This window comes from Nannobrachium achirus, assembly GCF_963921795.1.
Source record: "Nannobrachium achirus genome assembly, chromosome: 9".
In the NCBI taxonomy this organism is placed as follows: domain Eukaryota; kingdom Metazoa; phylum Chordata; class Actinopteri; order Myctophiformes; family Myctophidae; genus Nannobrachium; species Nannobrachium achirus.
In genome coordinates, this window is record NC_137818.1 from 45,092,382 (window position 1) to 45,107,560 (window position 15,179).

The following is a 15,179-nucleotide window of genomic DNA, read 5'->3' on the forward strand; positions in this document are numbered from 1 at the left end:
GCATTTGAGCCACGGACCACCATTGAGATTTAGGCTCTCAGATCCAAGATATAGTGTTGTTGTTGGGTAAGATTTTGTTCACAATTCCATGCTGTATTCATGTTGGTATCAAAATAACAATTCTTCTACATACTCTAATTGTGTAAAATAAACCAAATGGACCCGTACGGGTTCAAGAGTTTACCCTCTCAAGAGTTAAAGATCTATGATGGTCCATTTGGTTACCAACTCTCCATCATTTCGCTGGGGACCACCTGGAACCCCCTCAGGGACCACTGGTGGTCCACGGACCACTGGTCGAGAACCTCTGATTTATCAGATGAATCTTTGATAGCAATTGTACATGATGTGCGATTGTGGAAAGGTATTTCAACAGAGAGTCTACCTGCTGCTACCATTCATTAATGCTGCTGCTTGCATGAACATTCAGTGTATATGGGTGCTGTGAAAACAAAAGTTAGGTAATATTGTGCTGTGCCATAACATTAGACTCGATTTAGGACAATGTCAAGACAATAACATAGACTTGTACTATATTATATTCCTTCTAAATGTTACATCATTCATGTACGACATGTAGCAGAGCTGTTGTTGAGCGGTGGTCACAACGCTCCTATACGTGGCCGTGTGTGTGGGTCTCCGTCCGTCCGTGTCTGTATGTAGCCTAAACTTCGGCACGCTACTAGTCCCGCACCATTTACGCCACCCCCGCAATATATACATCAAAACGTGCGGCTCGGCCGGGAATGGTGTGCTAGTAACTTTCTTTCCGATCCGCCTTACAATGGCGACATAATCGGCAAAAAACGACGCTGAATTGTCCCCATTGACTTATAATGGGACAATGCAAGACATCACATTCAAGTATTTTTCTCTCGCAAAGCATAGGAGCTACAGTTTCAAACCTCGGAGAGGAGATTCATAATGATTTTAAGAATGAATCCAAAAATAATTACATCACTCGGCCTCATGGTGGCGCTATAACGGCCCACTTTGCGTTTTGCCCCGTAACTCTTGAACCGTAGATCGTAAAATTAAAATTCTTTGTTCCCTGGTTTCCTTGGGTCAAGACGCATCTCCCCATATAGGCCACGCCCATTTGCGCCAGGATAGATTTTCCGCCATCTTGAATTTTCTCCAAAACACACTTTTTGCTCCTTTTCCTACATATTTTCTTCAAATGTCACAAAAATCGGTACACATGATCTATGAGGTGGATAAACCACCGCTCAGTTCACACGGGTGTGATTTTTGTTGTTAGAGTGGTTGCCACATAGTACTTTATTTATAGAGTTACCCCAAAAGTTGCCGGACCACTCCTCCCAGTTCCACGCACTCCAGTCATATGTAAAATCGTCCGGCTTCATCGGGAATCGTGCAATTTCCCAGAATTGCATCTTTCTAGTTGTTTCTGCTCTGTAATTTTACTTAATTAACCTGTGTACTGTATGTCCTTTAAGACACTGTAGAGATAGATATTTAAAAAAAGGTTCTCCTCACTTTTTACTAGATTCAAATGTGCTTTTTTTTGTTTACTTTATTAAATGTTTATAAAGCACATTGAATTGCATTGCTGTTGAAATGTGCAATACAAATAGATTTGCTTGCCTAATAGGCTAGGCAACTGCCTAACAATTTAGCTTGTTGAGCAAAAATAGACACATTATTCTAATATGTAATATTATTCTACTGTCTGAACCAGGATTCGATTAATAATTCCAGTGTAACACACATGTCAAAGGCCTGTAGAGATTCTGCTCTCATCCCCCCTAATCATCTCACCAAACAGCATGCAGGGTTGTAGTTTGAAGTCGTACGTCACGCCTGAGCAACGCTATGGCAACTAGGCCAACTGGCAGGCCGATTCTCACGGTCGAATCAAAGTGGTGACGTCAGCAGGGATAAAGGCACTTCGCTTTTAGCCATATACCATTTCACACTTCTGGCATTAACTTATAGCATTACAGAGTGGCACAGGAAAACATTAAACACCTGAAAAATGCTAAACATACAGGAGTCTGGGACTGAAAGACCAACAGAATAACTGACTGTGATTCTTTTTAGCTCTTTACCTTCATAATGTTGTCCAGGGTGAAGCCAGAGTTGTCTGTTCCCACCTCAGCCAGCAGTTTCTCAAGCAGCTCGGTGCGGCTCAGGGCCAGGCGTGTGGGGAAGTTGGACTTGAATGGCTTGACGAGTTCACAGGGGATTAACTGCAATGCCCGCACCTCTTTCAGAAGAGCTATTTCCTGTGTCAGGAACAGTCGGGACACATGCACCATTAAAATCATAACTTTATTGTGACAAGGAACCTTACAAATTACAAACACTGCTGCATTTTTTTATTTTGTCGTCAAGCTGCTAGACTTTATTGACTGATGTACCCAAACACCATACCCATTGTCAGACATTTTAAATGACAAGCCAATCAAGTGCGATGCTATGATTTGTCATTCAACACCAGCCTTTGGCCCAGGGACAAATCCTGACAGAGAGTGTTGTAAGTAGGAACAATTCAGGTGTGACGGAAGAATGTTCGTGGAAATTCTTCCCTTAGCCATTTTGGTGTCATCAGATGAGTGGAATGTCTGTGTGTGTGTGTGTGTGTGTGTGTGTGGGGGGGGGGGGGGGGGGGGGGGGGGACATACACACTTCAGTCCAATCCAGGGTCCTTCTTTTTATTAAGTCCTTGAATTGTCAGGAAAGAGGGATGTTTGTGTGTGCAATAATCAAACACAACTTTGCCTCGTCTAACAAAGGGCCATTCATTGCTCTGGACGTTCCATCACAGCTAGCTCTTAATGGCTCCTGAGGGGACGGGCAGTGACTTAACAAGGTTGAGTCACATGGCACGGCTCTGAGATAGCTCTGGTCCAACTGTCATTGAATCAGACGCCCTCCATTTCCCAGTCCCACTGCACTCACCTAAACACACACACACACACGCAAATAGCAACGGGCAATGGATTACAGCGGTCCATCTCTTACATATTCACGCAGAAAATAGTCATATTCATGCCGCAAATCAGCCGATCTACATGCTTATTTAGATAGTCTATTTTCATAGCAGTTGTATAACTATCGCATATCAAGTGTGCATGCACGGTGGCTTAATAACTTAATGCAAACGTCCCACACCTTTTGGTGCAGAAGGTCATACACACACACAGCACAGTGTGTCTGTTCTGTTTTGCAGGCTCAGAGGAGGTATTCTAAACAGCCTGGGGCTGACTACAACCCAGGGCTTGTTGGAGAGTGGTGGTGGGACATGACAACACTTCAGACATCTCCTAACTCTGCTCCCTGTGTACATATACCTACAGTACAACAAGTCCCTAAACCTACAACTGCTGAACATGATGCGGTCAGTGAGTGATCAGCAATGGATCATCTTACTTCCCGTTTCACTTTGGGTGAATTTGGAAATACGCTCTGAGCACATTATTAAAACCCATTTAGGCCTAGAATTATTGAATGCTTTAACCAGTGAAAAATAGCTTGTAGATCTGCTATTTTTGAAAAAGTCGTGAAAATGTGTGCAAATCTTTGAATATATGTATTTTCAAAGCGTACGTTTGTAACTAAAATTTTGCTTCTGGGTGGTCCCTGGAACTAAATATTTTGAGATGGGGGTCCGTAGCCAAATAAATATCATTTTGGGGGTCCTTCACATGAAAAGGTTTGAGAACCACTGACATAGTAGTCTCTCAAGAACAGACCTTTTCTTTGAAGATGGCTGGCCAATAGTTCAATAGTTAAAGCATAAAATAATAATACACTATAATGTGTACCGTTCTAAATGGGTTAATCAGCACATTATTAATCATTTGTATTGCATAAACTGTTAAGTTTGTTCAGTTCAGAAATTATTTCTGTAAGATATGCACGTTCAATGACCCAGACATCAGCACTGAAGTTGGAAGCCATCTCCGTTTTGGAGAAGTAAAACCTCCGGAATAGACGTGCATAACTCCAACACACATAACACAACACTGTTCTGCGTGAAAGCCATCAAACCTCAGGATGCCCAGTAGCACAGAGGGTAGTGAAGAGAGGTGTTTGCAAAGGACTCTTATCAATAAAATTGTCATCTTTCATGACAAGACGACGGGCCATAACATCTGACCATTCGGTACTTATTTCTTTGGAGATGAGTACTGCCCGTGTAGCATGCAGTCAGTGCGTCCATCACTTGTGGAGCCAGGCATGTACAGGTTTGTGGTAAATGGTGCATTTATATAGCACCTTTATCCAAGGAGCTTTATAGACATTCACCCATTCACCCATTCACACACACAAGTCAGGAATTAAAAATGTACTTAAGTATCAAAAGTAAAAGTACTCCTTATGCAGAATGTCCCATTTCAAGTTTTCAAATGTATAGAAATTATATGAAATTAGCTGATCTACAAGCTCACATCGCATTATGACGCATTGTGACTATCGGCTATTTTCAAATGGCCGAAATGTATATAGGGCTGAAGTTTAATTAATGGAGGTTTTGTAATAATTAACAAGTAACAAGTAACTAAAGTTTTCAAATAAATGTAGTGGAGTTAAAGAACAATATTTGGATACAAGATGTAGTGGAGTATAAGTAGAATTATTGGAAATTGGAAATACACTGAAGTAAAGTACAAATAGTTACTTTACCCCACTGTACAGTATGTAACACTTTGAATAACAGACAGCAACAGAAGGAAAAAGACACATTTCTGAGAAATATGTGGGTGTGAAGTCAGGCTTAGAATTTAGTACATCATGAACTTGCTAGGTCTTTTTTCACAGGTTATGGTTATCAGTGCCCAGCAGCACAACACACTTTAACCACCAAACATGTTCTGGGGTCATTTTATCATCTACTCAGGCTTTTGAGAACACCACAGACAGTCTTTAGATATTTGATATTAGTTTTAGCAGACACGCCTCCTTCCTATACAAACCCATTGTAACTTCACTCCAATTTCACCATGTTGAATTCATCGGAAACGTCATTTGTTCTGGTGACTCATACAGCCCTCCTAATACGTGAGGGGGGCATGTTTTTTCGATTCCTTTTTTTTATTCAAAAATAAATATTACAAATAAATGAAAAAAGTAATTGAAAAAACACGGCTCAATCACGTATTAGGAGGACAATATGAGTCAGCAGAACCAAGGACGGGTGTTTTAGATGAATCTATCATGGTTAATATGGAGTTTGAAGTTGCATCTTGAGTAAAAGCACACACATTCAGCATCTAAATTCCTATGATTTGACAACCAACATGCTCTTGCTGAACCCATTTAGATGGTTCGGTATAAATGTGGCTTGGACTGTGGACATTTCAGAGCAAGTACTACGACATGTCACTGGAGGTATCAAGTGGCCATTGAATAAGGCTCTCTCAGCCATGAGCAGACTTATCTTACAAAAATGTGTAAGATACACATAACTTCCACCTTAGTCATTAGATATAGTATTTCCATATAAATAGGGGATTATCTTTCTACTTGTTTGACAATTAGACAAATAATAGGTTGTTCGGTGTCACCAAAAGGTGCTTGGTTTCACACCAACCTTAATGCAGGTGCAGCAGGCCGTTTGAGGGTCATTTTAGCATTATTCATGGGTCTCTACTCTGATTGGCTGGCAGTATTCCTGGTCGCACCCCCTCTCTTGTTTCTCGCAAGGGAGTTTCGGGCAACAATAGCTGCTTTTTTAGTCAGTCTGACAGCCAACAACAGTGCACACTTCCAATGACCAGGTTTAATTGTCGTTTTGCTTCACTCAAGTGAGTCAAGTCACAACCCAAATTGTAGCTGTAGCTAGCTAAACTAGAAATATTTATGCACGTCTACGGGCTTATTCCCTTCGATGTGAGGTGACATTTTTGCTATTTCACAGCATTGAAAAGCTGGTGGAAATGATGAGGAGCACCAGTTTTGTGCTTTTGCAGCACTTAAATTACATTATAAGTAGAATGCATCCCAAGTCCAGACAAAATGTTGTTTACCCAACACCTCCCCTTTAAGGCTCCTATTGGTTTACTCTCTTCACAGCCAGTGCCTGCTCCTTTTGGCTACTTCTGAAGTTACCGGTGTGGCCCAAAGCCCTGACCACAAATCCCTAATGCCCTGAGTCAACCTGGTTGATGTGGCGACAAATTCAAATCACCCAACCACCACAAGACACGCCCTAGATTTACAGCCTTGCTGTTCATCCCGGCCTGCTAATTTAGTGTACAGTATGTAAGCTCCTTCCTTTGATACATTGCACCTCTGACAACCTTTGCAGAGCGTGAATGACCATACTTGCGCGTTAAAGCACAGCAGCGAACAATATCATTTTGTGTCTTTAAATTACGGGTTATAAGGACATGTGAAAATCCTGCCGGAGCCGTGCGGTGCAGTACCAGTATGAAGGCGATGGCTGCGGCCCTGAGGCGGTTGGCTTTGTCTCCACTCCTGGCCAGCAGGTTGGGCCACGTCTGCTCCAGACAGTGGCTCACTTCGGCCCGGCCAAGCCCCAGACCCGGGATCAGCTGGCTCAGCAGCAAGCGCAGCAGCTTCAGAGAGGCTTGGAAAACCTGAGGAGGAAGAGCACCCAGAAGCTCACCGGAATGCTCAGTTGACTTTCCAAGAAAAATCTAGCATGAGGGTGATGTCAATTAGCGGGGTGGTTAGAATTGGAGACGTGTGGTCTCTGAACTCTACACAGCTGGCCAATGAGTCTAGATGGAGGATGGACACCTGTTCTGCAGTCAAGTATTGAAAACACATTGTGTTTTTAACTGTATCCGGAATTTGAGGAGCTAGATAAATTAGCCAACTGATCACAACTGACAACCTTTTTGAATGAATATTTAATTTAACACAGACAAAGATCCTGCTTTTGAATTACGTAGGAGGACACTTTTACTAATATGAACCAGACTTAGTGCAGTTTCTGTAACAGCTAGTTAATTCAGCAACTTATTGGAATGGCTAGGAAAATAAATCACCCAGATTATTGCGGGACTTTTTCTATTAGTATACAAGCTGTACAAGGCTTGTAGCAAAAGGGTTATAAGGGCATCCTTGTAACATAATGTTTGTTTAAGGAAGCTAACGCTAGGAGAGGGAGTGGGGCTTACATATGGGACAGGGGAAACATTGTAAAGGTTGTGTGTGTGTGTGTGTGTGTGTGTGTGTGTGTGTGTGTGTGTGTGTGTGTGTGTGTGTGTGTGTGAGTGTGTGTGTGAGTGTGAGTGCGAGTGCGAGTGCGAGTGCGTGTGTGTGTTACCAGTATAAAATCTAGGTTCAGCTTGTAACAGGAATCCAGGGAACATTATTCATCAAAGACTCCGACAATAACATGGGTTAACATATCTGACAGGCTAACAATCACCTATTTTAAGAAAGGCCTTACAACACTGATAGCCTCATATCCCAGACAGTCATGAATATCACTTGTTTCAAGAAAAATAAATCTCAATTAGGACCAAAACAAACTTTTCGTTTGACAGTTTATTTCTCTCACCAACGGTTATTTTGCTAAACGGATGCCAATTAAACACAGGTAGCCATTAAGGTGGGTTTCTGTTTGTTTTTTTTCGTCTTCTTTTTTCCCCCGCAATATGCACAAAACACTCCATTTAGGATCTGCCTATTCATCTATCGCTCTATCATTCACGCGGAAGCCTGTGGCCAGATTTTTGGCCCGGATGTGAAACATGGCTGGCTCTCATCAGTGTGGTCCAAGCTGGTTTGGCTCATTTCTGAAGACAGTGGAGCACCAGGCGTTGTGCCAAACAGACCCTGGCTCAGCTCCACCGTGAGCAGTTGCATATGAAGGGGCCTGAAGCCAGTGGTTCTCAACCTTTTCTGGCCGCGACCCCCAAAATAATCATATTTGAACTGGGGACCCCCCCCCCGCCCCCCCCCCCCCCCCACGAGCACTAGGAGTTGAGGCATTACATTTTGCACAACACAACACGCCTCGCAACGCGAGCATGTAGATCGGCTATTTTCACAATTTATGCCACTAATATTTGACAATTTGGCCAATGTTCTAATTGTCATTTTAGAGGTATTAAAAAGTCCTCAAACTGTCACCTAAGAAATGTGCATGTACCCGCTATACACTTTAACTTTATGTTGCTTTGTTTACTGTTGAGTGAGAAAACAATGTTGCACATTAAGTTAATCATCTGGGGACCCCCCAAAATAATTTGGGGACCGTTGAGAACCACTGCCTCCGGTATGAAATAGAGCTACACTATGGCTAATTCACTCATGCTTTGACTCACGGATGGCACTTGATCAGGGAGAGCCTTCTTCACCAGGAAGACAGCAGCTCTTATCATATTTCTCAGCTCTTCCTTCGGGGTGCTGCTGGCTGGTACCTCTGACAGCTTCTTGTAAACAGACAGCAGGGCGTCCTCTCTGTAGGACCAGGTTTTGGAATACGCCCCCGCCACCTGGAGTGTGACAACGTGCAACAGGAGTTACGGGGCGATTGTGGTTTTGTTGATATTCATTTAGGAACAGATGTTACAAAAAAACAACTCGGGGGCAGGATTGCAAAAAAGTCAATCTCACTAGCTGTGTAATCCATCTCTCATGACTTATCATTTAAACATTGCCTGCAACAACTTAATAAATGTGGTGAAAGATAACGGTATTATCATGACTGATGAAAACCAAAAGATCGGATTTCAGGAAGAGGAAGTTCCAAGATGACAACCACATTTTAGGGTATGTACACGCAGCCGAAATAGCACTATCGTGTCTGGTGTCATCACAAAACTAATGGTGTATATATAACCTAAACTAAATGCATTAGTGTCTTGCTCAAGGGCAAAAGAAGGCCACTTGAACTAAATAAAAGGCTGTTGTGGCTCAATTTGGATACCTGAGGCTCATGCAGTCTGGCTCAGTACCAGACAAGGAAGTGTGCGTAAGTAATACCATTACACTGGCTGAAAAATGTTCCCTCCTTTTTTCCCCACATCTTAAGCCTGAGTTGCGCACCAGTATAATACACTGAGCAGACCAAAAAGCTCACAATGCGTAGCAGCACACATTTGTGAATCACTGTGAGCTTGTAGATCTGCTATTTTTGGTGTGCAACACCCGCGTGCAAGGTGCAGGGTTCCCACACATCTTTACCAATTAATTTCCAAAACCTTTCCAAAACCTTTCCAGAATATTTAACCCGATTTCCAGGACTATATAACAATAATTCAGCTCAATTACGAGTCGCTTACTCCTATGCGCAATGCACAAAGACAGGTAGTGTATGCCAGTGGTTCTCAACCTTTTCAGGCCGTGACCCCCGAAATAATCATATTTGAAGAGAGTTGAGGAATTTTGTATAACACGGTTTTATTGTGAAAATAGCCGATCTACATGCTCACAACGCCTCGCAATGCGAGGCGTTGTGAGCATGTAGATCTGCTATTTTCACAATTTCTGCCTCTAATATTTGACAATTTGGCCAATGTTTTTCCAGTACCTTCCAGGACCCTTGATCAATTCCAAAACGTTTCCAGTACTGGAAAAATATTTTTTCTAATTTCAAAATATTTCCAGGAATTTCATGACCGTGGGAACCCTGAAGGTGCAACTAGGTAGACATCAGGCTTTACCAGGCCATCCCCGTAGACCTCAATGGGGAGGCTGGCCTCTCGCTGGGCCTTCTCAGTCAGGGGCTCTGGCTCCCAGGTCCTCCCAGGGCCCAGAGGACTTCCCTGGGGTTCAGAGGGAAGGGCCAGGTCCTCCGCTGAGCTCTGAGGAGCCTCTCCCGGCCTGTCTTTACTGTGGAGGGCTGGCAGGGGCCTCTCGTCACGGGTCACCTGAAAGCACAGAGAAAATACAAACATACAAACATAAAAATGTATGATTGTTCTTGAGCTCATGAATTGTATTATATTATCAAATTAAATATACATTATGGCATTTCAAAAGTAAATGATGGATAAACAGGTATTATTAGATATTATACTTAAAGTGATACTGTTTTTCGAGAAATTCTATCACTTCCAATTTCACTTGTATTTCACACGTATCCTAAGTTCCTTCTCCTGACACTTATATATATACTGTATATCACTTATACACTTATCACTTATAGATATCCCAATCTGAAAATGTATGTTCTGTTTACTAAAGAGCTGGAAAGATTGTTAAAGAACAAAATCTCTTTAGCAATGCTAATGGAATGTAGAGCTATTTAACACTTTTTTTTTTTACAAACAAACCAAAAATTAAAAATTCTTAAAAGTTATTATATTTTTAGGACATTTTCAAGCCTTTATTTGATAGCCATAGTGGAGAGACAGGAAATGTCGGGTGCGGGATGGGGACATGCAGCGAAGTGCCAGGGGTCGGATCAGAACCTGTGTCAGCTGCACAAGGACTACGCCTTGATGGTCTGCACTCTACCAGATGAGCCACCTGGGCACCCAAGCACCTTCGTTTTAAGTGTAAATGATTACTCTCGAGTCTCGATGCACAGTACGATTCTTAGGGTCAATTTACCTCTGACAGTGTGCGAATGGAACCAAATGGACCCGTGGGAACATTTGCTCACTCTCTGGGTTAAATTAACAAAATGGATTTCACGGTGTGTCCATCCCAGTGACAAACGTGTGAATTTGACCTCACCTCTGTAACTCTCACTAAGTCACTACGTGTTTTATTTATTTATTTTTGTCACCATTGAATGGGTCTTAACATTCATCATCATGACGACTGTGTGAACATTACACCATCTATATAAAACAAAACAAAAAAACTGACCGGCAGCCACCCAGCTCTAAGCTCTCGTGTCCCCGAGCCAACTGGCACCCCGCTGTCCTGTACGAGGCTCAAAGAGTTGCCTTCAGGCCAGCTTGGCAGCCGCTGGAGGCAACCAACTGTTGCACACTTTTAATTAAATAGTGAAACCCTAACCTGTGGAAGAGCCGGTCCCACTGGCGGTGAGTGAAGAGCATAACTCCCCCCGGCTCATAATCCCCCTCCCACACACAAGCTATTCCATGTTCCATACAGCACTGAGGCTTACGGCAAAGAGACACATTCCTGACCCACAACAGCCAAAGGGACGTCTTCTTCTTCTTCTTCTTATAAAGAATAACAACTTTATGCTAGCGAGTGTTGCAGTGAGACAATTTCATTTTTTAGCACGTCGTGAATGAAGATAGATCATTTGTTGGTTTCTCAGCACTGCAGTGACGTTTTAATGTTGTATTTAATCCCCTGTGTATAGGGGCAAATAAGGACAACACCCTCCTAGTAAGTCATGGAAACCTTGTATGTCCAAAACCGTTTTGTATTTATCATTTTTTAAATGATTTAAACTAGTGAAAACAGCCGATCTACAAGCACACAACGCCTCGCGGTGCGAGGCGTTGTGTGCTTGTAGATCTGCTGTTTTCACTACTTTTGTGCGATGGCCATATGATGAAGCAGTGCTTTACCTTGCGAAAAAACGTACAAATTTGAAACTTGGAGATACGAGGTTTCTGCCCGACAGTGATGATGTGCTCTCAGTGCAGTGTGCACACTGCACATTGGACAAAGCAGTAGAGTAGGTACTCACGTCTACCCTGGGTACGGCGGGGTGGTCACAGGGCGTGGTGGGCTGGCTCGGCGGAGGGCTGGCAGGTGCCTGGGAAGAAGCAGCAGCCGGGTTCAACTCATGGACTTGGGGAGGCTCGGGTTTCCTCTCTGTGGAAACCCGGGGTTTGGGGGCAGCTGGTGGGCGACCGGGAGATGACAGGACAGAGGGGGGTGGGTCCTGGGCTGGCGATGGCTCAGACAGTCTGGTGATCTATTGATGAGGGTGGAGGGAAGGAAGAACTGGCTTACTGATGGCAGATTTATAGCAGTGTAAATCTCACCAGTTTATGAATTGGAAGCACATTGGTCATAGCCAGTGGTGGACAGTAACTAAGTACATTTACTTAAGTACATTCTTTAGGTATTTGTACTTTAGTTGAGTATTTCCAATTCACTTTTACTTCTATGCAAACATTGTACTTTTACTCCACTACATTTATTTGAAAACTTTAGTTACTAGATACTTTGTAGATTTTGATTGTTATTACAAAACAAGGAAGCGTTTTTTGCAGAAATCCTCTGCTGGCATGAAACCGCTTCACTCTCATTGAAATGCATTGGCGGAATGCGGATTCCACTCTCATAGGTATTTTGGTGTGAGGGCACCCTAACAGAGTATTTCTACATTGCAGTATTGATACTTTTACTTAAGTATCAAATGTGAGTACTTTTTCCACCTGGGAGCTGCTAGTAAGTGTTCCTGCAGGCCACAGGGGTAATATTGTCTTAGCCTTGTGTTGCCAGACTATATCACACTGCCGCTGAGGGCAATTTTATTTTGCACCGGCTGATTTGTGTCTGGCAACGCAAGGCTAATGTTTTCTCACAACCAATAACGTCCCACCGCCCATATTTCTGCCCTCTCACATTCTTCGATGCTCAGATGGTGCAAAGCAAAATCCTCAATGTGTACAAATGTCGCCAAATGGACCATTATGGGCTTATTGATTACAATTGCACACTCTCAAGAGTTACACATTGATAAATGTACTTATTTTACTGAGTAGTAAACAGCAAGGAAGAAAAATAATTTTGGCTGCTTGAAGGACCACTTTGTTTGTTCACATATTTTAGGTAGTCATTTAGAGAAAAGAAAAGATGAGTGTTAAAATGTTTTCATTTACTTTTCTATCATTTTAGTGATTTTAACTATTTTGATTTGCAGGCATGCCCCCAGGTTGGGGGCATAATTCACCCATTGTCAAGTCCCGCCCATTGTCCTGCCCCTCTCCACACCCATTGGTTGCTTTGACTTGGAGGGACATTCAGTGGGACATTCCATCCACTGCCATGTTAATTCAGTTGCTTCATATTGTTATTCTGTGTGCTCAATTCTAATTTCAAACTTTGTTTCAGTCAATTGGAGCTACTCAGTGGCAGTATAGTGACTCAGCATGTTTTTAAATGTTTTTATTTCTCCAAAAATTATGTTTTAGCTAATTCAACATAAAAAAGGCGGAACCAGGGCGGGACAAGGCAGATAGAGCCTGCTGGTTGGTCAGTCAGGGACCAACCAGGAGGCTAACAAAGGGTGAATTGACACAATAAGCCCATTCCCAAGATACACTGCAATCTTTCATGGGCAGATGTGACTTATGGGGGCTTGTTGCGACCGTAGGTCGCACTTACTACAGAAAGCTGCTCGAGGTGTCCGTCCGTCCGTCCGTCCGTCCGTCACACACGTCACACGTCACACTTTTGCCCTGCTCATATCTCCGCAACCGTTGCCCCGATCCATGCCAGATTTTGCACACACACTCCTTACCTGCCAAACTACAACCTCCAAGGACCCCCGGAGCTCCAGGGACCCCCAGCTCCCTCGGGGACCCCCAAGTGTAAAAAATGAGCACATGTGCAAAAATTACCAAATGACCACCCCAACGGGGCTGCTCACGGGGCATTCCCGGGGACCACCCACTCCTGGTGCTCCAGAACGGATGCAAAAGTGGTGGCGCCCCCAGTGGAGGACCCCCTGCCACTGCAGCTCACATAAAATGCCGTAACTCGGGCTAGGAGCGACCGGGAGAGCCGGGGCCGGTACCTATTCGTCCGCCTTGGCGGCGCGGAGACCCCACCCCTCATTTCTCACATGGCCCTCTAGCGCCACCATGAGGCCGATTCAGATTTTGCCCTAAAATCACGAAAATCACTACACAGTATGTCTACACTCATGTCATCAACATGGATCAGGAAGATTTTGGAAAAACACATTTTTGCTCTATTTGTGGAGATAAGTGACCTACGGTCGCTTATCTCCCGATTAGGGAGTCTTACTGGTGTAAATAGTAACAAAGAAATTGCCGGCATATTGTGTCTAAAAATAAATATTTTGCCTCTTGTATGCATGCTCCCACTCACTGAAATCAAAATACTAAAATTGCTAAAACAATAGAAAGCAGTAAATGAAAACATTTTAACACTCATCTTACAATCTAAAACAACACTTGTTGTAAAAAAAAACAAAGTTGTCCTTTGACTGGAACCTTTATATCGTTCATTTGCAAGTAAAGAAAAGTTCAGAAATAGAATAAAAAATGCCCTAAATATTTTGTACTGCCAGAAATCGGCTCTGTGCATACGTAACTGTAGTCCCCAGTTCAGGTATGCTCAATCAAATGAAGCTACGGTAAAGTGAACCAGAACATCAAACGGATATGCTACCTTCCGGAAACCTGGGACTACAGTTGATATCTTGTCTTTTGACCCAAGCTTTCTGAAACATTTTTCTAATATATTTAGTTGCTAATACTGTATAGCAACAATTACACACAGAGGTGTTCCTGAATTGAAAGGTATAACAACGTATATGTGTTCCAGGTCTAAATATAATGTAATAATGTCTGTGCACTATAATCAGTGCCCATCTCATTGTATTCAAATGGCCAGATAATGTACAGGTATGGTGACTGAACAGTGCAGTGGTCCCAACAGCAGATAACGTACAGTCTGAACCATGCTCATGTCCAGCAGGTTGTGGAGCTCTAGCTGCTGGTAAACAGTTGTCCTGTAGGCTTCCATCTGCTCCTTCTTCGTCTTGGCCAGGTCAAAGTCCTCCTTCTCAATGGCACAATGCTTCTCAACATCATAACGTCCAAGCCGTTCCCCCACCTGAACATTGGACAGGGACAACAGGAGAAAATAAAATAAAAAAACATTCAAAACCATTCTGTGCTAGTAGCTCTGTTCTGGTAACAGATGTACCACATACATACTGTATATGCACAGTCCGGGTTAGGACATGTGGGCATAGAAGGCCGACCTGTAGAAGCTTCCACTGGTCTACATCACAGCGCAAACAAATTAGTAACGTTGGCTAACTGCTGCCTAGCAAACGTCACATTGGCTAGCTGCTGCCTGGCAATAACATAGACGTAATGTTGGCTAGCTAGCTGCCTGGCAATAACATGATGAACACTTATAAGGATGAGATGATTAAATACACAGGGCAGCTGTAACAAAGTATACTGTCCTCTTGTACCAGTGGTTGTCAGTGTTTGCCATTGTCATCAATAAAACTCCCTTTATAGCAATGCCCTTGACAAATTAAGAGTCCCTGATTCTGAGAGCAGCAGTAGTAAAACAGCTTCTGTTAC

General features: G+C 43.1%; 1 protein-coding gene across 1 annotated transcript in view; it reads right to left on the reverse strand.

The window, feature by feature from the left end:
* Window positions 1–15,179, reverse strand: part of cep104 (centrosomal protein 104) — a gene marked incomplete at its 3' end in the record, with an annotated part of 53,232 nt that overhangs the window by 20,421 nt on the left and 17,632 nt on the right. The window contains exons 8-13 of the mRNA XM_080732809.1: window positions 14,530–14,694; window positions 11,567–11,797; window positions 9,612–9,818; window positions 8,271–8,441; window positions 6,396–6,569; window positions 2,073–2,249 (exon numbers count right to left, since the gene is read on the reverse strand). Coding sequence (XP_080588935.1) covers window positions 2,073–2,249; window positions 6,396–6,569; window positions 8,271–8,441; window positions 9,612–9,818; window positions 11,567–11,797; window positions 14,530–14,694 — 1,125 coding nt within the window. The remainder of the gene's footprint in view (window positions 1–2,072; window positions 2,250–6,395; window positions 6,570–8,270; window positions 8,442–9,611; window positions 9,819–11,566; window positions 11,798–14,529; window positions 14,695–15,179) is intronic.